The sequence below is a fragment of the Numenius arquata genome, chromosome 3 (genome assembly GCF_964106895.1).
Source record: "Numenius arquata chromosome 3, bNumArq3.hap1.1, whole genome shotgun sequence".
NCBI classification, from domain to species: Eukaryota; Metazoa; Chordata; class Aves; order Charadriiformes; family Scolopacidae; genus Numenius; species Numenius arquata.
In genome coordinates this window covers 76,724,171-76,748,754 of record NC_133578.1, presented here as the reverse complement: position 1 = coordinate 76,748,754, position 24,584 = coordinate 76,724,171, and the positions used below count along the sequence as shown (strand labels likewise).

Below are 24,584 nucleotides of genomic sequence, written 5' to 3'. Positions count from 1 at the left end.
TGTGATGGGTTAGGGGGGGCTGGATTAGGATTCTATGGGGTGCCCCTTTGGGGGGGGGGGGGGGAGGGCTGTGTTAGGGATTCCTGCCCCTATGCCATGGGGTGACACCCACCCCCCCCCCCCCGCCAGACCCATGGGGCCGCATTCTACCCCCCCAGGCGATGTGGGGCCGGCCAAAGGTGGGGGGGGTCTCACCGCTCCCTCCAACCTATTTCCCCCCCCCGCCCCGAATTCTGCCCCGCAGCCCCTCGGCACCAGGCGCTATGCACTCCCTCCTCTTCCTCTGCGCCCGCCGGCTGGTGGGCCACCGTCCTGCCACCCACCGGGCCCTGGACGTTGTCCCCACCGAGCTTTACCCCGTCCTCTTCCAAGCCGCCTTCCTGGACGAGCGGACGCTGGCGCTGCAAGACCTGGTGGGGACGTGGCCCTTCCCCGTCCTCAGTTTCCCGTGGCTTTTGGGCCACCGTGGCCACCGAAGTGACCGTCACCCGCTCCTCGGGGAGAAACCCAGCAAGTTGTGCGTCCAGGCTGTCATCCTGGCCGTGGTGGCGTGGCTCCGCCGGGCGCTGGAGGAGCCCTGTCGTGACACGAGGTGGGTGTCGCCATGCCAAGACGGGCAGGAGATCCCAGAATTGTAAGGGTTGGAAGGGACCTTTCGGAGCTCATCCGAAGCAGGGTCACCCAGAGAAGGTTGGACAGGAACCCATCCCAGGTGGGTTTGGAAGATCTCCAGAGAAGGAGACTCTGCTGTCCTCGTGTTGAGATGGGATTTCCCATGTCCCAGTTTGTGCCCGTTGCCCCTTGTCCTGTCACTGGGCGCCACTGGGAAGAGTTTGGCCCCATCCTCTTGCCACCCACCCTCTAGATATTGCTCAACATTGATGAGGTCCTCTCTCGGCCTTCTCTTCTCCAGCTGAACAGCCCCAGGTCCCTCAGAGATGCTCCAGACCCTCATCATCCTCGCAGCCTCCGCTGGACTCTCTCCAGTAGTTCCCAGTCCTTCTGGAACTGGGGGACCCGGAACTAGACCCAGTGCTCCAGATGTGGGCAGAGCAGAGGGGGAGGATGATCTCCCTCCACCTGCTGGCCACCCCAGGAGACCTTCTTGGCCACAAGGGCACATTGTTGGCCCATGGGCAACCTGTTGTCCACCAGGACTCCCAGGTCCCTCTCCACAGAGCTGCTCCCCAGCAGGTCAACCCCAAACCTCTACTGGTCCATGGGGTGATTCCTCCTCAAGGTGCAGGACCCTACACTTGCCCTTGTGGAACCTCATGAGGTTCCTCACTACCCAACTCTCTAGAGATGGAGGTGACGATGCTCCTCCTGGGGCTGTGAGTGGAGGGAGGAAGCCACGGGTTATCCCCAGTAGTAGCAGGAAAGCAGGACCATGAGCCACCAGTTGGCCACGGTTCTCCTGGGAGTTGGCCACGGCGTTATTTCAGTTCCTTGATTGCCCGCTTGTTAATTCACCCCTTCCTTGTCTTCTCCCAGCGGGAGCCGGTGCCGCCTGAAGGTGCTGGACGTGACGGGACTCCAAGGTGATGACACCGACCGTGGCCCGGAGTGGATGAGCCTCTGGTCCTGCACGGTGGCGTTGGCCAAAGCCTGCGTCGAGGTCTCCAAACACCACCACGAGTGCCTGAAACGCGATTCCAAGCGGCACAAAGGTCCCTCCGGCGCTTCGGCGGCGGCCCCTCAACCCCTGGGCGTGGAGGTCCGCGCCGATCTCTTCGTCAACAGCACGTCCTTCAACGTCCTACGGGACGCTCTACAAACCGCTGGCCCTTTGCGCCTCAAATGCCGGGATTTCCACGCCGAGGAACTCCCCGTCGCCAGCATCGTGAGTTTACTGGAGTTACTGGAACCCACCGGAGTGCGACGGGTGGATCTGCGCTTCAACAACCTGGGCTTGACCGGTCTCTGCGCCGTTTTGCCCCATCTGGCCCGATTCACCGGCCTCCTCAGCCTCAAGTTGCCCTACAGCAACGTCAACGTGCGGCGGGTGGCCACGGAGGCCGGCCTCCGCTGCCTCGCCACCCATCTGGGGAGGTTGCTCTGCCTCAAGGAGCTCAATTTGGGTTCTTCCAGGCTTTCGGGGAAACTGAGGCAACTTCTGGGGTAAGTTTGGTTTGGTTTTGGTTTTTTTTTTTTGTGGTGGAGCGGGGTCCTCAACATGCTCTTTGGGGTGGGGGGGGGGAATATCATGGTTCTTGGGTTTTGTGGTGGGATCTGGGTGGGTTCGCCGCGGTTCCTTGGGGAATATGGGAATTATTCAAGTGTATTATTCAAATATTTCACGGTTTTGGTGGGAAGAGACATTTAAAGCCCCCCCCAGTGCCACCCCCTGCCCTGGGCAGGGACATCTCCCACCGGAGCGGGTTGCTCCAAGCCCCTTCCAACCTGGCCTTGAACCCCTCCAGGGATGGGGCAGCCACAGCTTCTCTGGGCAACCTGGGCCAGGCTCTCACCACCCTCAGGGGGAAGAATTTCCTCCCCACATCTCACCTAAATCTCCCCTTTTTCAGCTTAAAACCCTTCCCCCTCCTCCTATGGCTCCCCTCCCTGATCCAGAGTCCCTCCCCAGCTTTCCTGGAGCCCCTTGAGGGACTGGAAGGGGCTCCAAGGTTTCCCCGGAGCCTTCTCTTCTCCAGGCTGAACCCCCCATCTCTCTCAGCCTGTCCTCCCAGCAGAGGGGCTCCAGCCCTCCCAGCATCTCCGTGGCCTCCTCTGGTCCACGTTGAGGCCCCAGGTGGCAGCTCCCTTCCACCCCACACGGTGGTGGCTTTTGGGGGGCTCACACCTCACTTTTCCCCCCCGGCTCCTTTCGGCAGCGACCTGCGGTCTCCCCTGGAAAGCCTGGAGCTGGCTGCCTGCTTCCTCCTTCCCTCCGACTTCACCTTCCTTTCCCGAAGCCTCCACGCTCCGGCCTTGAAGAAACTGGACCTGAGCGGCCACGATTTCTCTCAGAACCTTCTCCAACACCTCCAACATCTCCTGGAGGAGGCCTCGGCCTCTCTCCTCCACCTGGACCTCATGGAATGCCGGCTGACGGATGCTTGCCTGGAATCTCTTCTGCCGGCGCTTTGCCGTTGTTCCCGTCTTCGGTGCTTGGGACTTTTCGGCAACCCCATCTCCATGTCGGGACTCAAGACCTTGGTCCGGAAAACCGTGGTTCTTCCGGATTTACGTTTGGTGGTCTATCCTTACCCTTCGGACTGTTTCGCCTTGGAGCCACCTTGGCCGCTTTCCGCTTTGCCCTTGGAGGAGGCGGTGGACGAGGGACGCCTCACCGCCCTGAGCGCCGAGTTGGGCCGGATGCTGGCGAGCTCTGGCAGAGCCCACGCCGTCTGGACCACCAGCCTCTGCCGACACGGTGCCCTCGACTACTTCGCCTTGTAGCTCGGTGGCCACCCGGCCTTCAACCAAAATTTGGGGCTTCCACCTCATCCCGCTGCCTTTTTAAGTCCCTTCTCCCCTTTTTTTGTCACCAGCATCAGCCCCGGTGCCACCGGGACAATGGGTGGGTGTCCAGACCCTCCTTAAATCGTTAATTAATGCTGGGAAACTGGTTAATAAATTGGCAGGTGCCGCCGTGCTGTTTACAGGGAGACCCTACAATAACACCAGCCTTGGTGCCCCCAAAAATCCCCCCTCCCAACCAAAATTTGGGGGTTCCACCTCATCCCGCTGCTTTTTTAAGTCCCTTCTCCCCTTTTTGTGTCACTACCACTGGGACAACATCCAGACCCTCCTTAAATTGTTAATTAACGCCAGGAAACTGGTTAGTTAATTGGCAGGTGCCGCCGTGCTGTTTACAGGGAGACCCTACAATAACTCCTGCCTTGGTGCCCCCCCAAAATCCCCCCTCCCAACCAAAATTTGGGGGTTCCACCTCATCCCACTGCCTTTTAAAGTCCCTTCTCCCCTTTTTGTGTCACTACCACCGGGACAACATCCAGTCCCTCCTTAAATTGCTAATTAACACCAGGAAACTGGTTAATTAATTGGCAGGTGCCGCTGTGCTGTTTACAGGGAGGCCCTACAATAACACCAGCCTTGGTGCCCCCAAAAATCCCCCCCCCAACCAAAATTTGGGGGTTCCACCTCATCCCGCTGCCTTTTTAAGTCCCTTCTCCCCTTTTTTTGTCACCGCCACCGGGACAACATCCAGACCCTCCTTAAATCGTTAATTAACGCCGGGAAACTGGTTAATTAATTGGCAGGTGCCGCCGTGCTGTTTACAGGGAGACCCTACAGTAACTCCTGCCTCAGTGCCCCCCCAAAATCCCCCCCCCAACCAAAATTTGGGGGTTCCACCTCGTCCCGCTGCCTTTTTAAGTCCCTTCTCCCCTTTTTGTGTCACTACCACTGGGACAACATCCAGACTCTCCTTAAATTGTTAATTAACGCCGGGAAACTGGTTAATTAATTGGCAGGTGCCACCGTGCTGTTTACAGGGAGACCCTACAATAACTCCTGCCTTGGTGCCCCCCCCAAAATCCCCCCCCCAACCAAAATTTGGGGGTTCCACCTCGTCGCGCTGCCTTTTAAAGTCCCTTCTCCCCTTTTTTTGTCACCGCCACCGGGACAACATCCAGTCCCTCCTTAAATTGCTAATTAACGCCAGGAAACTGGTTAATTAATTGGCAGGTGCCACCGTGCTGTTTACAGGGAGACCCTACAATAACACCAGCCTTGGTGCCCCCCAATATCCCCCCCCCCCAACCAAAATTTGGGGGTTCCACCTCGTCCCGCTGCCTTTTTAAGTCCCTTCTCCCCTTTTTGTGTCACTACCACTGGGACAACATCCAGACCCTCCTTAAATTAAATTGTTAATTAACGCCAGGAAACTGGTTAGTTAATTGGCAGGTGCCGCCGTGCTGTTTACAGGGAGGCCCTACAATAACTCCTGCCTTGGTGCCCCCCCCAAATCCCCCCTCCCAACCAAAATTTGGGGGTTCCACCTCGTCCCGCTGCCTTTTTAAGTCCCTTCTCCCCTTTTTTTGTCACCAGCATCAGCCCCGGTGCCACCAGGAAAATGGGTGGGTGTCCAGTCCCTCCTTAAATTGCTAATTAATGCCAGGAAACTGGTTAATTAATTGGTGCCGCTGTGCTGTTTACAGGGAGACCCTACAATAACTCCTGCCTTGGTGCCCCCCCAAAATCCCCCCTCCCAACCAAAATTTGGGGGTTCCACCTCGTCCCGCTGCCTTTTAAAGTCCCTTCTCCCCTTTTTTTGTCACCACCACCGGGACAAAATCCAGACTCTCCTTAAATTGCTAATTAATGCCAGGAAACTGGTTAATTAATTGGTACCGCTGTGCTGTTTACAGGGAGACCCTACAATAACTCCTGCCTCGGCGCCCCCCCAAACCCCGCCCTGTACCCCAAGTTCCCGGGGGGGGGGGGGGGGGGGTGTCTTTGGCGCCTCAGAAACAGCTCGGCCAGGAATTAAAGCTCGTATTTTTTTATTCCACAAATTAATAGGGGTCCCACCCCACGGCGGCAGCACCCACGGGTGGGGGTGACAGGGTTGGCTGGGGGGGGGAGGTCCCCAGTTCAGCCCTGGTGTGGGGGAACGGGGATGGCTGGGGGGGGTCCCCAACTTATCCCTGGCATGGGGTGACGGAGACAGCCATGGGGGGGTGTCTCTGGCTCAGCGTGGGGGTGACTGGGATGGTTTGGGGGGTCCCCAACTCATCCCTGCCAGGGGGGTGACAGGGACAATTGGGGGTCCCCAACTGAGCCCTGGTATGGGGGTGACAGGGATGGTTTGGGGGGTCCCCAACTCATCCCTGCCGGGGGGTGACAGGGACTGCTGAGGGGGGGTCGTCTCTGGCTCAGCGTGGGGGTGATGGGGATGGTTTGGGGGGGGGGGGTCCCCAACTCATCTCTGCCGGGGGGTGACAGGGACAGTTGGGGGTCCCCAACTGAGTCCTGGTGTGGGGGGAATGGGGACAGCTGGGGGGGGGGGGTGGGGTGTCTCTGGCTCAGCGTGGGGGTGACGGGGATGGTTTGGGGGGTCCCCAACTCATCTTTGCCGGGGGGTGACAAGGAGAGTTGGGGGTCCCCAACTCATCCATGCTGGGGGGTCACAGGGACAGCCAGGGGGTCTCTGGCTCAGCGGGGGGGTGCCGGGGATGGTTTGGGGGGGTCCCCAACTCATCCCTGCCGGGGGTGACAGGGACAGCCGGGGGGGGGGGGTGTCTCTATATCATCATGGGGGTAATGGGGATGGTTTTTGGGGGTCCCCGACTCATCCCTGCCGGGGGGCGACGGGGACAGCCATCTCCTCCCCGCCCCGCAGCACCGGCAGCAACTCCTCGGTGAGCCGATAGCGCTGCCCTTCCCATAAAAAATGAGTGGGGGGCTGCGTGGGGCCCCCCCCAAACTGGAACCCGGGGCTCCACTCCAAAGCCAAAGCCGAACACACCAAGCCCACCCCCCCGGCTTTGGCCGGCGCCGGGTGATAAAGCCGCCCGTTTTCCGGCAGCATCACCAAACGTTCCGGTTGGAAGGGGACGGCCAAGCGGTGGCCACCCCCGCAGTAGGAGAGGAGCCGCTGGTGGCCACCGTGGCCACCGGAGGCGGACGGTGGCAGGAGGTGGGTGAAGACGATGGGACGATCTTCGCAGCGGAGGAAATTCCATTCCCCCCCGCAGGGAGAGAGGAAAGGGAATTCCGCCTCGTAACGACCGCTCCGGTTCGGCTCCAGCCGCTTGAAGAAGAAGGCGAGGAAGGTGACGTCTGGACGGACAGACATCAGCTAATTAACGGTAATTAACCCCCCGGCGGGGTAATCGGCAGCGGGGAGGGGAGTTTTTGTTCGTTAGCTGGGTTGCGTTTTGCAGGGGGGGGGGGGCTCCGGAGGGAGTCACGGCGGGAAGAGCAACCGGGAGGTATTAATGGCGGGAGGTGCTTAATTAAGAAGGTGATTAATATGCAAATAGCACCCGGTGGCTGGTTTGCCACCCGCAAACTGGAGCGGGGCTCAGCAACCCAATTAAGGATCCTATCCCAATTAAGGATCGGACCCTGATTAAGGATCGGACCCCAATTAAGGATCAGATCCTGATTAAGGATAGGACTCCAATTAACGATCGGCTCCCAATTAAGGATCAGACTCCATTTAAGGATCGGCTCCCAATTAAGGATGAGATCCGAATTAAGAATCAGCTCCCGATTTAAGGATAAGACCCCAATTAAGGTTAAGACCCCAATTAAGGTTGAGACCCCAATTAAGGATCAGATCCCAATTCAGGATCAGATTCTGATTAAAGATGAGACCCCAATTAAGGTTCCCCTCCCAATTAAGGATTGGATCCCGATTGAGGGAGAGGAAGTCACACCGGGAAGCATGAGCGGGAGGTATTAATGGCGGGATGTGCTTAATTAAGAAGATGATTAATATGCAAATAGCACCCGGTGGCTGATTTGCCATCCGCAAAGGTGCTGGAGTGGGGCTCAGCACCCCAATTAAGGATCCTATCCCAATTAAGGATGAGACTCCAATTAAGGATCCACTCCCGATTAAGGATCAGCTCCCAATTAAGGATTGGCTCCCAATTGAGGACGAGATCCCAATTAAGGATCCACTCCCCATTTAAGGATGAGACCCCAATTAAGGATAAGATCCCAATTAAGGATGAGACCCCAATTAAGGATTGGCTCCCAATTAAGGATGAGACCCAAATTAAGAATCAGCTCCCGATTTAAGGATAAGACCCCAATTAAGGATCAGATCCCAATTCAGGATTGGATCCCGATGAGATCCAGGATGAGAGGAAGTCATGGGGGGAAACATGAATGGGAGGTATTAATAGCAGGAGGTGCTTAATTAAGAACGTAATTAATATGCAAATAGCACCCAGCCCTGCTGCCGAGGGCTCCTCAGCACCCCCATTAAGAATCGGACCCCAATTAAGGATGAGATCCCCATTAAGGATCAGATCCTGATTAAAGATCAGACCCCGATTAAGGATAAGACCTCAGTTAAGGATCAGATCCCAATTAAGGATGAGACCCTAATTAAGGATCCGCTCCCAATTAAGGACCGGACCCCAATTAAGGGTGATGGGGGGGGAGCTGTGCTGGTGAGGCGAAGGGTTTTGGGGTGATTTTGGGGTGATTTTGGGGGGTTTTGGGGGTGCCGGTACCTTTGAAGCAGGTGATGAAGTTCTTGACTTTGGTGTCATCCAGGAAAAGCTGTGGAAAAGCAGGAAAAAGCCTCAAAATCCCAAAGCCCCTGACAGGGCCGGGATCTGCCCAGGATCCTTTGGGATCCATCCGGGCAACTGGGATCAGTCCAGGGGCTGTTCTAGGTCCATTGAAGGTCTTTTTGGGGTCTGTCCGGGATCCATCTGGGATCTGTCTTGGATCTACAAGGGATCTGTTTGGGATCCATCTGGGATCTGTCCTGGATCTGCATGGGATCCATTTGGGATCTGTCTGGGGTCTGTCCTGGGGCCATGTGGGATCTATCTGGGGTGTGACTGGGATCCGTCTGGGATCTGTCTTGGATCCACATGGGATCTGTTTGCAATCTGTCTGGGATCTGCCCTGGCTCCGACTGGGATCAGTCCAGGGGCTGTTCTAGGTCCATTAAAGGTCTTTTTGGGGTCTGTCCAGGATCCATCTGGGATCTGTCTTGGATCCACATGGGATCTATTTGGGATCTGTCTGGGATCCAGCCGGGGTCTGTCCTGGGTCCCTGTGGGATCTGTTTGGGGTCTGTCCAGGATCTGTCCTGAGTCCATCTGGGGTCTTTGGAGGATCTGGTCTGTCTGGGATCTGTTTGGGATCCATCTGGGATCTGTCCTGAGTCCATCCAGGGGATTTGGGGGGATCTGGTTGGGATCTGTCTGGGCTGTGACTGGGGTCTGTCTGGGATCCATCCAGGATCCACACGGGGTCTGTCCGGGATCCACCTGGGGTCCATCCAGGATCTGTCCCGGGTCCATCCAGTTTTTTTGAGGGTCTGTTTGGGATCTGACTGGGATCCACCCGGGATCTGTCCTGAGTCCATCCAGGGGATTTGGGGGGATCTGGTTGGGATCTGTCAGGGCTGTGACTGGGATCCCTCCGGGATCCCTCCAGGATCCAGTTGCGGGGGGGGGGGGGCGTGTCTGTCTGGGATCCGCTGGGGGGGTCCCAGGTGGGATCCTTCCTGAGTCCACCCAAGGTCTTTGGGGGGATCCCTATGGCCTCAGCCCGGGGATCCAAGATCCAACTGGGATCTCTCCGGGATCCGTCCATCCCCGTCCCCCCGTCCGCCTTCCCCCCCCCCTCCCCCCCAAGGACACCCCGTCCCCGCATCCCGGTGGCGGGTGTGTGTGTGTGTGTGTGTGTGTGTGTGTGTGTGTGTGTGTGTGTGTGTGTGTGTGTGTGTCCCCTCGGTGTGTCCCGTCCCCCCCCCCCCCCCGCAGCCGGTACCTGTCCCTGGTGGTCGATGTAGTAGAAATACTCGCGGGTGCGGGGCGTCGGGCTCTGTCCCTGCCGGTACCGGGCACCGGGACCCGCACCGGGACCGGGACCCACCGCCCACAACGACCCCGCACCCAGACGGAGCCGCAGCGCCGGCGGCAGCCGCATCCCGGGGACGGGACAGGGACAGGGACAGGGACACCACGGGAACGGGAGACGGGAACGGCCCCGGAAGCGGCCCGGGCCGGTCCGTCGGTTGCACCGCTCCGGGCGGAGCCTGTGCCGGCCGCGGGGAGCCCCGAGGGACACCCGTAGCCCCTATAGGCACCCCGGTCCCCCTATAGACGCCTCTGCCCCCCTATAGGCACTCATAGCCCCTATAGATACCCATGCACCCCTATAGGCACCCCGGTCCCCCTATAGACACCTCTGCCCCCCTATAGGCACCCATAGCCCCTATAGACACCTCTGCCCCCCTATAGGCACTCATAGCCCCTATAGGCACCCCGGTCCCCCTATAGATACCTCTGCCCCCCTATAGGCACTCATAGCCCCTATAGGCACCCCTGTCCCCCTATAGACGCCTCTGCTCCCCTATAGGCACTCATAGCCCCTATAGATACCCATGCACCCCTATAGGCACCCCGGTCCCCCTATAGACACCTCTGCCCCCCTATAGGCACCCATAGCCCCTATAGACACCTCTGCCCCCCTATAGGCACTCATAGCCCCTATAGGCACCCCTGTCCCCCTATAGACACCTCTGCTCCCCTACAGGCACTCATAGCCCCTATAGATGCCCATGCACCCCTATAGGCACCCATAGCCCCTATAGGCACCCCTATCCCCCTATAGGCACTCATAGCCCCTATAGATGCCCATCCACCCCTATAGGCACCCATAGCCCCTAGAGATGCCCATCCACCCCTATAGGCACCCATAGCCCCTATAGACACCTCTGCCCCCCTATAGGCACTCATAGCCCCTATAGGCACCCTTGTCCCCCTATAGACGCCTCTGCTCCCCTATAGGCACTCATAGCCCCTATAGATACCCATGCACCCCTATAGGCACCCCTGTCCCCCTATAGACACCTCTGCTCCCCTACAGGCACTCATAGCCCCTATAGATGCCCATGCACCCCTATAGGCACCCATAGCCCCTATAGGCACCCCTATCCCCCTATAGACACCTCTGCCCCCCTATAGGCACTCATAGCCCCTATAGATGCCCATCCACCCCTATAGGCACCCATAGCCCCTATAGACACCTCTGCCCCCCTATAGGCACTCATAGCCCCTATAGGCACCCCTGTCCCCCTATAGACACCTCTGCCCCCCTATAGGCACCCATAGCCCCTATAGGCACCTCTGCCCCCCTATAGGCACCCATAGCCCCTATAGGCACCCCTGTCCCCCTATAGCCACATCTGCCCCCCTATAGACACTAACAGTCCCGATAGATACCCATGCACCCCTATAGGCACCCCTATCCCCCTATAGACACCTCTGCCCCCCTATAGGCACTCATCGCCCCTATAGACCCCCCCTATAGGCACTTATAGCCCCTATAGACACCCCTGCACCCCTATAGGCACTCATAGCCCCTATAGGCACCCCTGTCCCCCCCTATAGACGCCTCTGCCCCCCTATAGGCAATCATAGCCCTATAGACACCCCTGCACCCCCATAGGCACGCCTGTCCCCCTATAGGCACTCATAGGTCCTATAGACACCCTTGCCCCCCCATAGAAAACTCTACTCCTCTATAGACACCCCTGCCCCCTATAGACACCATAGACCCTATAGACACCCCTGCCCCCTATAGACACCATAGACCCTATAGACACCCCTGCCCCCCTATAAACACCTCTGCCCCCCTATAGACACTCATAGCTCCTATAGACTATGGGAGCCGGGGGGGGGGAGGGGGGGCGGCTCCTATGGACCCCTATACACTTTACACAGACCTCCCTATATGGCCCTGCCACCCCGTGGGGTGCAGCCGGGCCCTCGCGGCCACCCCTATAGCCCCTATAGCTCCCCCCCCCCCTCCCCCCGTGCCCTCCCCCCCGCCCCCATCCTCCCAGCCCTTGATCCGCTCCAGAGTGAACGGGCAGCGACCAGGCTCTCTCCATACGTTGCTTTATTCACACGATGGGGGGGGAGAGGGGGGGGGGGGTGCCTCTATACGTTCACGCGCCCCCCCCCCCCCTAATTACAGAGTCCCAGGGGACACCCCCACTCCCCCCCCCCCCCCCCCTCAAAAAACCACTCCCCCACCCCCGGGGGGAGGGGCGGATCCTGCTCCCCCTCCCCCCAGCGCTCGGGGGAGGGGCGGGGGGGGGGGGTGTGTGTTGGTGTTTGTCCCTTTATTTGTTTTTTTTTTTTTTTTTTTAAAATTTATTATTATTATTTTTTTTAATAATTTTCTCATTTTTAATAATAAATAAAACCTCGAGTCTAAAAAAAAAAAAAAAAGAAAAAAAATAATAAAGGGGTTGGGGGGGGGGGGGGGATGGGGAAAAAAAGAGGCAAAACCCGAAAAAAAATAAAGAAAAAAAAAAATTAATATATAAAACCTGGAGGGAAAAAAAAAATAATGAATTAAATGGAATTTGAGGAGGAGGGGACACCCCCCCCAATCCCCCCCCCCCGCTGCCACCCCCCCCCGGCTGTGTGTGTGTGTGTGTGTGTGTGTGTGTGTGTGGTCCCCCCCCCCGGCGCCTGGCAGTGAGCAGAGCTGGGAGGTAGCGCTGGGTCCCCTCAGGAATGACACCCCCCCCCCCCGCCATGGGGACACCCCCCCACCATGGGGACACCCACCCCCCCCCGCCCCCGCTTCAAGAAAATAGCATCTGGCTTGAAAATTGGGGGTTTCTAATTAATAACTCTCTTTATAGATCTATATACTCTGATGGGTGCCCCCCTACCCCGGGTGGGTGACACCCCCCCGCCCCCCCCTCTTCCCCCCCCACCCGGGGTGGGTTGTCCTTCCCCCACCGCCTCCCACCCACCGGGTGCCTCTCGGGTGTCCCCCCCGTGGTCCCGCTTTGCCCTGGGGGGAGCCGAAGGCACTTTGGGGGTGGCCATGAGAGGGGCTTGGGGGACACCTCCTGCTGGCGGGGTGGGGGGGCCACCTTCGGCTTCAGCGATGGGGGAGATGGGGGTGTGGTGGGGGCCGTGAGGGTGCCAAGGTGGGTCCAGGAGGAGCAGGAGATGGTGGGTGCAGGAGAACCAGCAGGAGATGGTGGAAACCAAGATGGGTTGGGCAGGACCTGGTGGAGATGGTGGACACCAAGGCGGGTGCAGGAAAACCAGGGTGATGATGGGTGCCAAGATGGGTCCAGCTGGGCCAAGCAAGAGATGATGGGCACCAAGATGGGCTGGGCAAGACCAGGAGATGATGGGTGCCAAGATGGGTCCAGTTGGGCCAAGCAAGAGATGATGGGCACCCAGACAGGTCCAGGAGGACCAAGCAGATATTACAGGTGCCAAGATGAGTTGGGCAGGACCAGGAGCAGAAGATGTGTCCTGTAGTGGGTCCAGCAGCACCAAGTAGGGATGATGGGTGCTGAGATGGGTCCTTTGAGGCCTGGTGGTGTCAATGTGTGGTGAGATGGGTGCTACCAAGGATGGGCACTGTGATGTGCACGGACAGTGACCTCTAGCTCCTCCAGCACCCCAGGATGGACAACTGGCCTCAATGGGTCACGGCAACTCCCAATGGGACCCCCAGCACCCACCCTTGGGTGCACTCAGCTCCACCTTGAGATGCACCCTGGTTGCACCCATGGTCTCCTTCCCTGAGGGCTAGGACTGTCCTGGCACTGGGACACTTGTCACTCTGGTCCCCAATGTGCCACGTTCTCCAGGTGCTCCGCTTGGTGGCTTCTCCCAGCTCCCGAGGTGCTCCCTGCCCCACGGCTGCCCCACGGCTCTGCTCTCAGCCAGAGACCCAACCCCAACAGAGATGTGGTGGGACCCGTTTGACTTCCCCCCATCCATGCCCAGCCTCCCCTGTCCCCCACGCTGTCACCTGCTCCCCAGGTCCCCGCTGTCACCCACGGCCACCCGGGCTGGAAATGCCACCCAGGATGGTCCTCGCCTTCTCTGTGGCTGCTGCCACCCCTGGAGACCCCCAAAGTGGCCAACTCCACCGGCCGGCAAAGAGGTGGGCAGTGAGATGGCCGGTGGGTCAGGATGGGGCACAGAGAACCATCCTATGTCCCACTGGAGGTCAGGCAGGTGGGGATGGAGACAGACAGGGTGCTGCGGTGTCACAGGGTGGGGGGACACCAGCCACCCAGCACCCTCCTTCTGCGGGGTCCGGCTTGTGCTCCTCGGCCGAGTTGGGTGGGAGAAGAGGGGGGGTCATGGTGTTGGGGAGGGGGGGACTCATTGGCGGCTGCTATAGGACGCCCTCCATGAAGCTGGTGTCAAGGTGCTGGATGAGCACCCGGATGAAGGACATCTCCTTGCGGGTGTTCTCGAAGATGATCCGCGGGTCGTCCGACTGGCAGCGCAGGCAGTTGGGGGCCATCACCATGGCCAAGTTATTGACGTCCATCTTGGTGACGGCCACGTTGGCCGGCTGCACGAAGACCTGGAGGTGGGGAGGTAGGAGACGGGTGGAGGGAACCACATGGAGACCTCCCGGTTCTCTGATGAGATGGAGGTCACCACGCAGGGAACCCCACATCAACTTGAGGAAACCCAAAACCACCTCCAGCAAGGTGACCAGGCTAGGAGAGGGCCCCATGGAGGTCACCACATGGGGAACCCTACATCATCTTGAGGAAACCCAAAGCCACCTCAAGAGAGGCAACCAAGCTGGAAGGTGGCCCCATGGGGGACACGGGGGGGGGTGGTCCTCTCCATACCTGGAGGAAGCGGATGAGGTAGCACAGCACCATTTTGTTGATCCTGGGCAAAGAGTGGACCACAGCGATGGCCGCCTCGGGGTTCTCGTAGTGGGTGATGCACTGCTCGTAAAACTCGTGAGGGATCAGTGGTTCCTCCAGCTCCCGGTACCAGAGCTTCAGCAGGGAGGCTGGAGAAGATGGGGAGATGTGAGACTTGGGGGGGTGGGGGGGTGGAGGACCTGATTCTGTACCCCACACAGCACCCCCAGAGGTCCTACCGGGAACGTGGGGGTCCTCCAAGCCGGTGGGGATCTTCCACTGGTCCACCTGGAGCTTGAGAGCATTGACCTCGTCGATGTCACCGGGGACTCTGTAGGGGGAAGAGACGTTGGTCTCCAAGCAAGAGATGGGGACTCACCTGGCCAACACCCCCCTGGGCTTTGGGGGTCCCCCTGGGTGCACATTGGACTCAAGGAGAGCCAAGATGGGACATCAGCTGGGGATGGAGCCATGTGGGGACCTAGTGGCTGCCCCATGGGGATGTGACATCCTGCTGCGATGTGGGGCTGCGTGCAGACCCCAAGGACCCTGGTGGGCATCAGAGCATGGTCATGACCTTGCCGTGGAGAAAACCCCATGGCCTTGGAGCAAGGAGAAGTTGGGGGGCTGCTCTCTGCCCCACAGGAGGAGAAAAGCATCCATGGGGACACAGGGAAGGGGGCAGCTGCTCCATAATGAGTTGACTCATGGTTTCCACCACGAGAAGTTCTGGACTGCCACCATCCTGGGGGGTCTTCTCACAGATGTAGGTGGCTTTACCTGAAGATGCCCTCGGTTTGGTCCCCATTGAGGGCCAGGACCTCCTCGGAGAGGCGGGTCTGCACCCAGGGCAGCTGCCGGTCGGGGTATCGCTCCTTCTGCATGTTGATGATGTCCTGCAAGGAGCTGCCGAACATGGAAGGGTTGAAGACGGCGTTCTTGGCGTGGCGGATCTCCTCGATGTTTGGCTTCTTCAAGCCCTGAAGAAGAGACAAGAAAGGCCACCAGCACCATCAGGAGCTGCCACCGGTGTCCCCACAGCTCCCCATAGCCGAGCTCCAAGGCTGGTTGGGACGCATCCAGAGCCCAAGCCCATCATGTGATAGGGATGTGGATGGAGACATGGATGAAGTCCAGCCAACTTGGCCAAGGTCTCCAGCGCCAGAAGCTCAGCATCAAAATGCAGCCGGTGGGATGGTGCCTCCCCCTACCATCTTGATTTGAAGGCAAATCCAGCCCTGGGGACTCTCCCCATGGTGCTTGGTAGGACCTCTATGCTCTGCTGTGGGGCCATGGCCACGCTGGAGCATCTACACCAATGAGTCATGTAGGGAGGAGGATAAGCCATGGATCTGGGATGCTTCTGGAAACCACCAGCGCCATGGTTGGTTTATCTATCCCTGCTTGAAGTGGGCGCACCAGCACCAGACCCTGCTGGGCTGGTGGTTCAGTCACAGGAGGACACTGCTGTTCTTCCCACCATGCAGGAGATGTGTGTGGTCATGGTGGGATGCAGAAGGGATGGATGCAGTGGACATGTGTGGTGGGATGGAGAAGAGGAGATGGACACAGGGACCTGTGCGTGGTGGGATGTGGAAGAGGAGGTGGACGCAGTGGACATGTGCGTGGTGGGATGCAGAAGATTGACGTGTCCCCTCCCACCGCCAGGCCTTGTCTTGACAAATGTCACCAGGAAGAGCTGCCGTGGACCGAGGAGTCCCACCATCTCCTCTCTGTCCCCACAAAAGGAAGAGGGGGAAACTGAGGTAGCCGTGGTGGTGGTGGGACCATGAAGATCACCCCAAGCTGTAAATTAATCCTTAATCAGCTGCCACCCTGACGACAGCAATGGCCCTAGGGGATGGATGTGGCTCGGTGACGGTGACCTTGGAGGAGCTAGGGGTCCAGCAGGGCAGCCACCCCCACCCCAAGAGCTGGGGAGATGGTATCTACTGGAGGATCCTTCTCAACCCTTGGCAAGCTTTTGCTCCCAGGATCATTTCCTTAATCCCTGGTGATGGGTAGGTTTGGGAAGAACCTGGTGGACTCCAGAGGGTCCGCAGAAAGTGCCCAGAAGGTCCCCAAAAGGTGCCCAGAAGGTCCCCAGGTGGGACGCAGTGATGGGCAAACCATGTTGGAGATGCTGGACCATCCTCACCACCAGTCTGGCATAACCCACCGTGCTGTTCCAAGCGCTCTCCAGCTTCATCCCTCCTCCTCCTCCTCCAGACCCCATCCCCAAATCCCAGCAGCCCCTTGGGTGGTCCTGGCCACCACTGCCCTCCTCCCCCACGGCCAATGGTTGGACCATACCTTCTTGGCTCCTGTCAGAGCTGCCTTCTGCAGCTTGTTGTAGCAGTACTTGGCGTAAGTGCTAATTGCCACCCCTGGAAGAGAAAACAGAGAGCAGGGGGGGGTCAGCTCTGGGTGACGGGGAGGGTCACAGGGGGGGTCTGTCCCCTTCCAGGCGGGGTCTGTCCCCTTCCAGGCGGGGTGAAGCTCATCCTGGCTCCAGGAGCACATCAGGGTCCCCCCTGGATGAGGGGCAGCACCGGTGCTGTTCCATCACCACTCCTGGGGTGGGTTTGAGGAGGATGAGGTGTGTCCACCCCCCCAGGCCTTGTAGGAGGTGTCCCCTGCCAAGACCTTGCAGGAGGTGACCCCATAACTCAACTTGCTTCCCAAGAGCCTCAGACCTTGGAGAAGCCACATCCTTGTACCCACCTAACGTGAAGTTTTGGAGCCACCTCGGCTCCATCCTCTGCCTCTCAGGGTTCATTTGTCACCCCCCCTACGCCATCCATCCTCTCCTCCTGATGCCACCACTTCTGCCCTCATCCCTCTCCGCACCATCCGTCCTCTCCTCCTGATGTTCTTCAACAAGGAGATGGGCACCCTCAACCCTTGGGGCACCCCCGAGCTGCCAATGGGCCCATCCCAAGGGAGATGCTCCACATCCAAGAACCCTGGAGACCTGGTGGTACCTTCTGGACCACCCCAGAAGATGCTGGCAGCCCCATAAATTCTTCCAAAAGCCTAAAAAATAGGTAAATTGAACAAAAAAATCCATCATCTGGGACCTTCTCTTCTTTGGTAGCTTTGAAACCATGATGCCGGCCACCCGTCCTGCTGTTGGTGTGGCTTTTGTGCCACCAGACCTGGGCGTCCTGGAGCATCCTGAACACATCATGCTGGTGAGAATGGTCCAGGAGATAAAAATATGCTTTTTCTATATAATATTGGTACAAAAGAGGGGAAAAAAGGCTTCCTGGAGAAGAGCCGGTGGCCAGAAGCTGCTCGCTGTCCTGACCACTCAATGGGCAACTTTTGTTTAAAACCAAACTCAGGGAATTGGGATCATCTTTTCCCTCCATCCCCGATATCTTCAAAGGGTTTTTGGGTGTAATAGATGCTCTGGGGAGGGGGTGAAGCCACCCCGAAGGAGGGGTCTTGGGGGATGTCCAGGACCAGGTGACACCCCCCAAATCTGGTGTCCATCCTTTTCCATGCACTGGAGTCATTGAATCATGGAAGAGCTTGGGTTGGGTGAGACCTTTGAAGACCACCTTGTCCAACCTCCTGCCATGAGTAGGAACATCTTCAACGAGATCAAGCTGCTCAAAGCCCAGCCATAGCATCTCAGAAGGGTTTGGGTTGGAAAGGACCTTGGCAGACCATCTAGTCCAACCCCCCCACCATGAGCATCTTCAAGTAGGTCATGTTGCTTCTTTGGGTGCAGCCCAGGAGATGACTTGCTTCCTGGGCTACAACCGCACATGGTTGGCTCATGGCCCATTTGTGACCCACCAGTGTCCCCAAGTCCTTCTCCACTCTCCACCCCCAGCCTGGGCTGAGACAGGGGTTGCCCCCACCCAGGTGCAGGACCTTGCCCTTGGCCTGGTTGAACCTCATGAGGTTCACATGGGCCCCACTTCTCCAGCCTGTCCAGGTCCCTCAGGCAGGTCAACCTCACCACTCCATGACACTTGGTGTCATCTCCAAGTTGGCTGAAGGTGCCCTTGATGCCACCACCTACGTTGTTGATGAAGATTTTAAGAGTGACCTTAATTAATGGATTTCGTTAAAGCCAATTCTTGGGGTGTCTCCACCCTCCCAGCTCCAGGTCCCAGCCCCACCATCGCTGGAGCTCCTGGTTGAGGTCCCTCATCTTCCACTGGGAACCTCTTGGTTTCATCCAGGCTGTTGAGCCTTCACCGGCATCTGGCTCCAGTTGTCGATTCCCGGCAAATGCCCCCAAAACCCAGGGGGATGCTGGGAAAAGGGGGTCATCCCATGTCACCCCCCCATCCCACCGGTGACAGCACCAAGGATGGTGGTGGCCAACTTGGGGTCACCCATCAATCGTCCAGAAAACCCATCAGCAGCTTCTACGTGGCTCCGCTTAATTAAACACCTACTTAACCCCCCTTGTTAATTGCTATGAAATTTATCTATTTATATATAATATTATATATTTAGAGAGAACCTTATATATAACATCATATATTGATGATTCTATGATCGAGATTCTATGATCAATATTTATAGCATTATATAGAATATTCTACATGTATACGTTACTTATATTATTTGTATAGTATTATATATTGTATTTATATAAAACATTATATGGAATGGTAGATATAGTTATATGTAATGTTTTATGTACCGATAACATTAGATATAATATTCATTTACACTTTTAATATTATTCATATGAAATTATATAATATTATATTTATATAAAATATTATATGGAGTGATAGATATAATTATGTCTAATGTTATATGTATCTATAACATTAGATATAATATCCTACACTTATACTCTTTATATTATTCATATGATATTATAAAATATTATATTTATATAAAATATTATATAGAGTGGTAGATAAAGTTATATCTAATATTATATGTATCTATAACATTAGATATAATATCCTACACGTATACTTTAAATATTATTCATATGATATTCTATAATATATTTATATAAAATATTATATAGAGTGGTAGATAAAATTATATCTAATATTATATGTATCTATAACAGTAGATATAATATCCTACACTTATACTTTTAATATTATTCATATGATATTCTATAATATATTTATATAAAATATTATATAGAGTGGTAGATATATATAATGTTATATGCATTTATCTATAATATCATATATATAATAGTGTATATTTATATATTTATTGGTTCTATATTTATGGTATTCTTATTCATATTAAATATTTCATTATATAATATAAAAATTATATATAATATCGTTATATATTTTATATATATTTATATTATCTTTATATATATTATCAATATAAATAATATAATATATAAAAATAATAATATAAATATTATCGTTATATAAAATATAGGATATTATATATTTAGGTGTAGCATTATGCATGACCTATAACCCACAAAACACGCTCTACGATGTCTATTGATATATTATATTTCTACAATCTAGGGATTTATTCGAGGGTCTCTCTCTATTTGTTCGCCATGAAGCCCATTCCTGCTCCCCCCTTCCCACCCCCACCCCCACCCCCCCCGACCCCGACGCGCAGCCCCCGGAGCGAGCGGAGCAGGAGGCGGGGGGGTGGGGGTGTGGGGGGGGTGGGGGGTCAGGGGGTGGCCAGTGGGGGCCGAGAGAAAGAAGCCCCCAAGCGAGCGGCGCCACGGCCCCTACCATCGTGCTCCTCGATATAGGGCTTGGGTTTCTTTCTCAATTTGGGCTTCTTCTTATTGCTCCTGTCCAGGATCTCTTTAATGTGCTGGGTCACTGGGGAACAAACACAGCCGTGAAGAGACGGGACGGGGACGGGGACGGGGGGGGACACAGCGGAAATGGGGATGCAAACGGGAACAGAAAGGAAAATACCAAAGCGGGAAAGCGAGTCAAAATCAGAATTTAAAAAAAAAAAAAAAAAAAAAAAAAGGAAAGGAAAAGAAAAAAAAAAAAGAAAATCGAAATCAAAATGAAAGAATTGGAAAAAGAAAATTGGAAAAAGAAAAGATCAAAATTAAAGAATGAGAATGAAAAAAAAAGAAAATGAAAATGAAAAAAATGAAAACAAAAAAGGAAAAAATGAAAATGAAAAAAATGAAAATGAAAATAAAAATAAAAAACACAAAATAAAAAATAAAAATAAAAAGGAAAGAGAAAGAGAAAGAGAAAGAAAGAAAAAGAAAAAGGAAAAGGAAAAGGAAAAGAAAAAGAAAAAGAAAAAGAAAAAGAAAAAGAAAAAGAAAAAGGAAAAGGAAAAGGAAAAGGAAAAGGAAAAGGAAAAGAAAAAGGAAAAGGAAAAGGAAAAAAGGAAAAGGAAAAGGAAAAGGAAAAGGAAAAGGAAAAGGAAAAGGAAAAGGAAGGAAAAGAAAAAGGAAAAGGAAAAGAAAAAGAAAAAGGAAAGGAAAAGGAAAAGGAAAAGGAAAAGGAACAGGAAAAGGAAAAGGAAAAGAAAAAGAAAAAGAAAGGAAAAGAAAAAGGAAAAGGAAAAGGAAAAAAAAATAAAAAGAAAAAGGAAAAGAAAAGAGAAAGGAAAAGAGAAAGGAAAAGAAAGAGAAAGGAAAAGAAAGAGAAAATAAAAATAAAAACGAAAATAAAAATGAAAATAAAAATTAAAAAAATAATTTAAATACAATAAAAATAAAGTGAAAGAAAAATAAAAAAGAAAATGAAAATTAAAAGAAAAATTAAGTACAGTAAAAATAAAGGGAAAGGAAAACAAAAAAGCAAATGAAAAAGAAAAATGAAACTAAATATTAAATACAATAAAAGTAAAGGGAAAGGAAAATAAAAAAAGAAAATGAAAAATAAAAATAAAAATGCAAATGAAAATAAAAAAATTAAAATGTAATACAATAAAAATAAAGGGAAAGGAAAATTAAAAAAAGAAAATGAAAAATAAAAATGAAAACAAATATTCGATACAAAAGGGAAAAAAACTAAACGAAAACAGCAACAAAAGTAAATGAAAGTAAAAATTAAAAATAAAAATTCAAATAAAAAATTAAAAATAAAATAAAAGTGGTAATAGAAATGGAATACAATAAAAATAGGTGAAACTGGAAATGAAATCCAAACACATGAAATGGAAACAAAAATAAAAAAATAAAAAGAGAATGAAAAATAATAGGAAAATGTAAATGAAACAAAATAAAAATAAAATTAAATGACAATGAAAATAAAAATAAACATAATAGAAATGAAAATTGAGAATAAAAATAAAAATAAATGAGAATAAAAATAAATGAAAACAAAAATAAAAAGATAAGAGAATTAAAATTAAAAATAAAATAAAAATTAAAAAATGAAAATGTAAATGAAATTAATAAAAATACATTAAAATGAAAATAAAAACAAAATAGAAATGAAAGTAAAAAATGAAAATTAAAGAAAAAGAGAATGAAAAAAAAATGCATGTAAAATGAAAACGACATAAACCTGAAATGAAAATTAAACATGAAAACGAAACCAGAAGGTGACACCCAGTGGGTGACGGTGGTGGGGCCGGTGGCTGAGGGCAGTGGGCGCAGGCACCGCTGCTGAGGGGGGGCCTGGGGGGGACACACCTCTCCTGGCCGAGCACCGGGTTTCACCACTGGTTCGACCAATCCAGGGTGAGGGAGGTGAAATGAGCTTGACACCTCTGCTGCCGGCAGGATGGGGGGGACACGGGTGGTCCCCCAAGTCCCATCCTGTCCCACCACCCTTGGGGATGCTCATGGGGCTTCCTCCACCACCATCTCCACCTTCCTCCTCCACTACCATCTCCACCTTCATCCTCCGCCACCTGCTCCACCTTCCCCATGACCACCTCGGTTGGGTTCATCTCCTCTTGTCCCCAAGCTGGCCAGATCCACCATAGCTCCAGGTGACGCCGGTGTCCTCCAGATGCCAGGGAGCCCAAGGGCACCCAAAACCAACCAGTGATTTGAGTTCCATCTCCCAAGAGTGCCCGGTCAACGGTGAAAATCTGGGACCCTCCACCTCTGCCTCAGCCATCACCCACTAGGAGACGACACCAACCCGTGGGATGTGGAGACACCCAACCCTCCAGTTGTGCTGTGATGCTGTGGGTCTGCCCTGGCCAGACCAGATCCCACCACCCATGAGATGGCACCAGCAGTGAAGCAACGGGGATGGCCAAGCCCAGGACTGGAGAGGGGCTCCTCCAATTCCCATCAATTTGGGGTCAAACAGACAAAATTTATGCCTCTTCTATCTACCATGACCAAAAAACACCTCGGGAGCTGGGAATCAAGCTGGCTCCCCTTCCACCATGTGGTTTTTTGATCCAAAGCTACTTGAGGATCCATCAGAAGCATCTGGAGATGGAGATGGTGATGGTGATATCACAGAATCATAGAATCATTTGGGTCGGAGGGACCTCTAAAGGTGTCCTCATGGGCCAGGAGAACTCTTGCTTAGGGCCACCTCGAGTGGAGGTGACGCTGGGCCTGCAGCAAAGGTGTCAAAACTCATTTCATGTGGGGTCTTGTGCTGGATTTCCATGCGCCGGGGAGGAAAGGACGGCAGAAAAGGCACCACCGCGCTCGCTGAGGGCTCTTGGATGAATTCCTCACCCACCTTCCAACGAGGAGACTCATGAATACGAAGGGGAAAGGAGCAAAATAGTCATAAATAAACGGGTGTCAACGTCAGGATGGGCCAAAGCCACCAGGGCAGCGGTTTCTCTCTTACCTTTAGTGTCATTCACTGGATCCATGTGCCTGTAAATGTATCCTTCTAGGTAGGAATGAAATTTGGGAGTGGGTGGGAAAAAGGCCAAACAAATGGCCATGAGCTCCCAGCCCCGGGCCAGGCTCTCGTAACGGAAGTTCTCGGTGGTCTGTCGGCACAGCTGGATGTAGAGCTCGTCTCTCAGACCCTGCATGCTCCAGCCTTTGGTGGCGATCTCCAAGGCCACGTTGAGCTGGTCCGTCTTGGCCCGCCGGTCCCCCATGTACATCTGAATGAGTTTAAATATCTCGCACGCTTCTTTCTTGACGTTGCGGTCGTTGGTCATGATCATGGGTTTCTTGATGGACTCGCTGCTCCAGGCCAGCATGTTGGCGATGGACACCTTCCTGCGGAAGAGCCCTTGGGTGTGCTTGTTGAAGTGCTTGGAGGCCCAGTTCTCAATGTCCGTCTCCGAGGAGGGCTTCCGCAGGTTGAAGGTGGGGAAGACACAGCTGGCGCTAGGCATCATGTTCCTGGTCTGTCTGCTGTTCTCGAACTGGGCGCAGGCACCGAGATCCTCCGACTAGGAGACAACAGTGAGAGAAGTCAATGTTACTAACAGCGTGGCCACACCACCAAACCAACCAACCAAGCAACCAACCAACCAACCAACCAAACCAAGCATCCAACCAACCAACCAAGCATCCAACCAACCAACCGACTGACTGACCGACCACCCAACCGACCAACAAGCCAACCAACTGACCAACAAGCCAGCCAACTAAACAATCAACAAGCCAACCAACCAACAAGCCAACTAACCAATCAACCAACCAGCCAACCAACCAATCAACCAACCAGCCAACCAACCAATCAACCAACCAACAAGCCAACTAACCAATCAAGCCAACTAACCAATCAACAAGCTAAGCAACCAACAAGCCAACTAACCAATCAACCAACCAACAAATAAACCAACCAAGCAACCAAGCAACCATCCAACCGTTGCAGCATTAAGAGGTCGCCCCACGCTCACACCAAAAGCTACGTCCTCTCCAAGGAGCTGCTCCTCAATCCCACTACGGGCAAGTGGAGCTGCCCCGGTGCCAGCGGCGGAGGCGGGTCATGGCACTGATCGGCACCAGGAGGGAGGGATCCGGTGGGGACAAGCAAAGCCACCCAAAAGCCAATGTGCTGGACTCCCTTCCCGTCTGGCACCCTGGTCCCTCAGGCTTTGCAGTCATGGCCAGAAGCAGCTGGTGGCTATTAATAATGTGGGAGAAGCAAAGGGCGAGTGGCTTCGGGCTCCACCAGTCCTTCAGTGGAGGTCCACACCACGGAGGGGACACACTCACCTGTGACCAGCCCTCCATAGAACCTCCTCTCCCCAAAGTCAAGTTCAAGAGTGGTTCTCCAGTAGCCACACAGCCAGGAGGAGGCAGGTGGCTCCTCCAAGCCATGAGCAACATGGATGATGTTTCTTCAGCAGAGGGACACAAGCTGCCCAGGAGCACCCAGCCGGGAAGGACCTCTGCAGAGCAAAAGGTACTCCT

At 53.9% G+C, this 24,584-nt stretch overlaps 3 protein-coding genes across 3 annotated transcripts in view; 1 reads left to right on the top strand and 2 right to left on the bottom strand.

The window, feature by feature from the left end:
* The first annotated feature begins 263 nt into the window (after positions 1 to 263).
* Positions 264 to 3,604, top strand: LRRC14 (leucine rich repeat containing 14). Its single transcript, XM_074145730.1, has 3 exons — positions 264 to 592; positions 1,495 to 2,121; positions 2,835 to 3,604. Exons 1-3 carry the CDS (start codon positions 264 to 266, stop codon positions 3,400 to 3,402), a joined length of 1,524 nt encoding a protein of 507 aa, XP_074001831.1. The 3' UTR covers positions 3,403 to 3,604.
* A 1,852-nt stretch (positions 3,605 to 5,456) lies between these two features.
* C3H8orf82 (chromosome 3 C8orf82 homolog) lies at positions 5,457 to 9,650 on the bottom strand. Its single transcript, XM_074145799.1, has 3 exons — positions 9,436 to 9,650; positions 8,160 to 8,208; positions 5,457 to 6,750 (listed from the first exon to the last, which is right to left on the bottom strand). Exons 1-3 carry the CDS (start codon positions 9,592 to 9,594, stop codon positions 6,260 to 6,262), a joined length of 699 nt encoding a protein of 232 aa, XP_074001900.1. The 5' UTR covers positions 9,595 to 9,650; the 3' UTR covers positions 5,457 to 6,259.
* A 4,186-nt stretch (positions 9,651 to 13,836) lies between these two features.
* Positions 13,837 to 24,584, bottom strand: part of ARHGAP39 (Rho GTPase activating protein 39) — a 133,886-nt gene continuing 123,138 nt past the window's right edge. Inside the window, exons 5-11 of the mRNA XM_074145411.1 lie at positions 23,053 to 23,614; positions 20,038 to 20,130; positions 16,643 to 16,716; positions 15,110 to 15,309; positions 14,569 to 14,660; positions 14,309 to 14,478; positions 13,837 to 14,031 (exon numbers count right to left, since the gene is read on the bottom strand). Coding sequence (XP_074001512.1) covers positions 13,837 to 14,031; positions 14,309 to 14,478; positions 14,569 to 14,660; positions 15,110 to 15,309; positions 16,643 to 16,716; positions 20,038 to 20,130; positions 23,053 to 23,614 — 1,386 coding nt within the window. The remainder of the gene's footprint in view (positions 14,032 to 14,308; positions 14,479 to 14,568; positions 14,661 to 15,109; positions 15,310 to 16,642; positions 16,717 to 20,037; positions 20,131 to 23,052; positions 23,615 to 24,584) is intronic.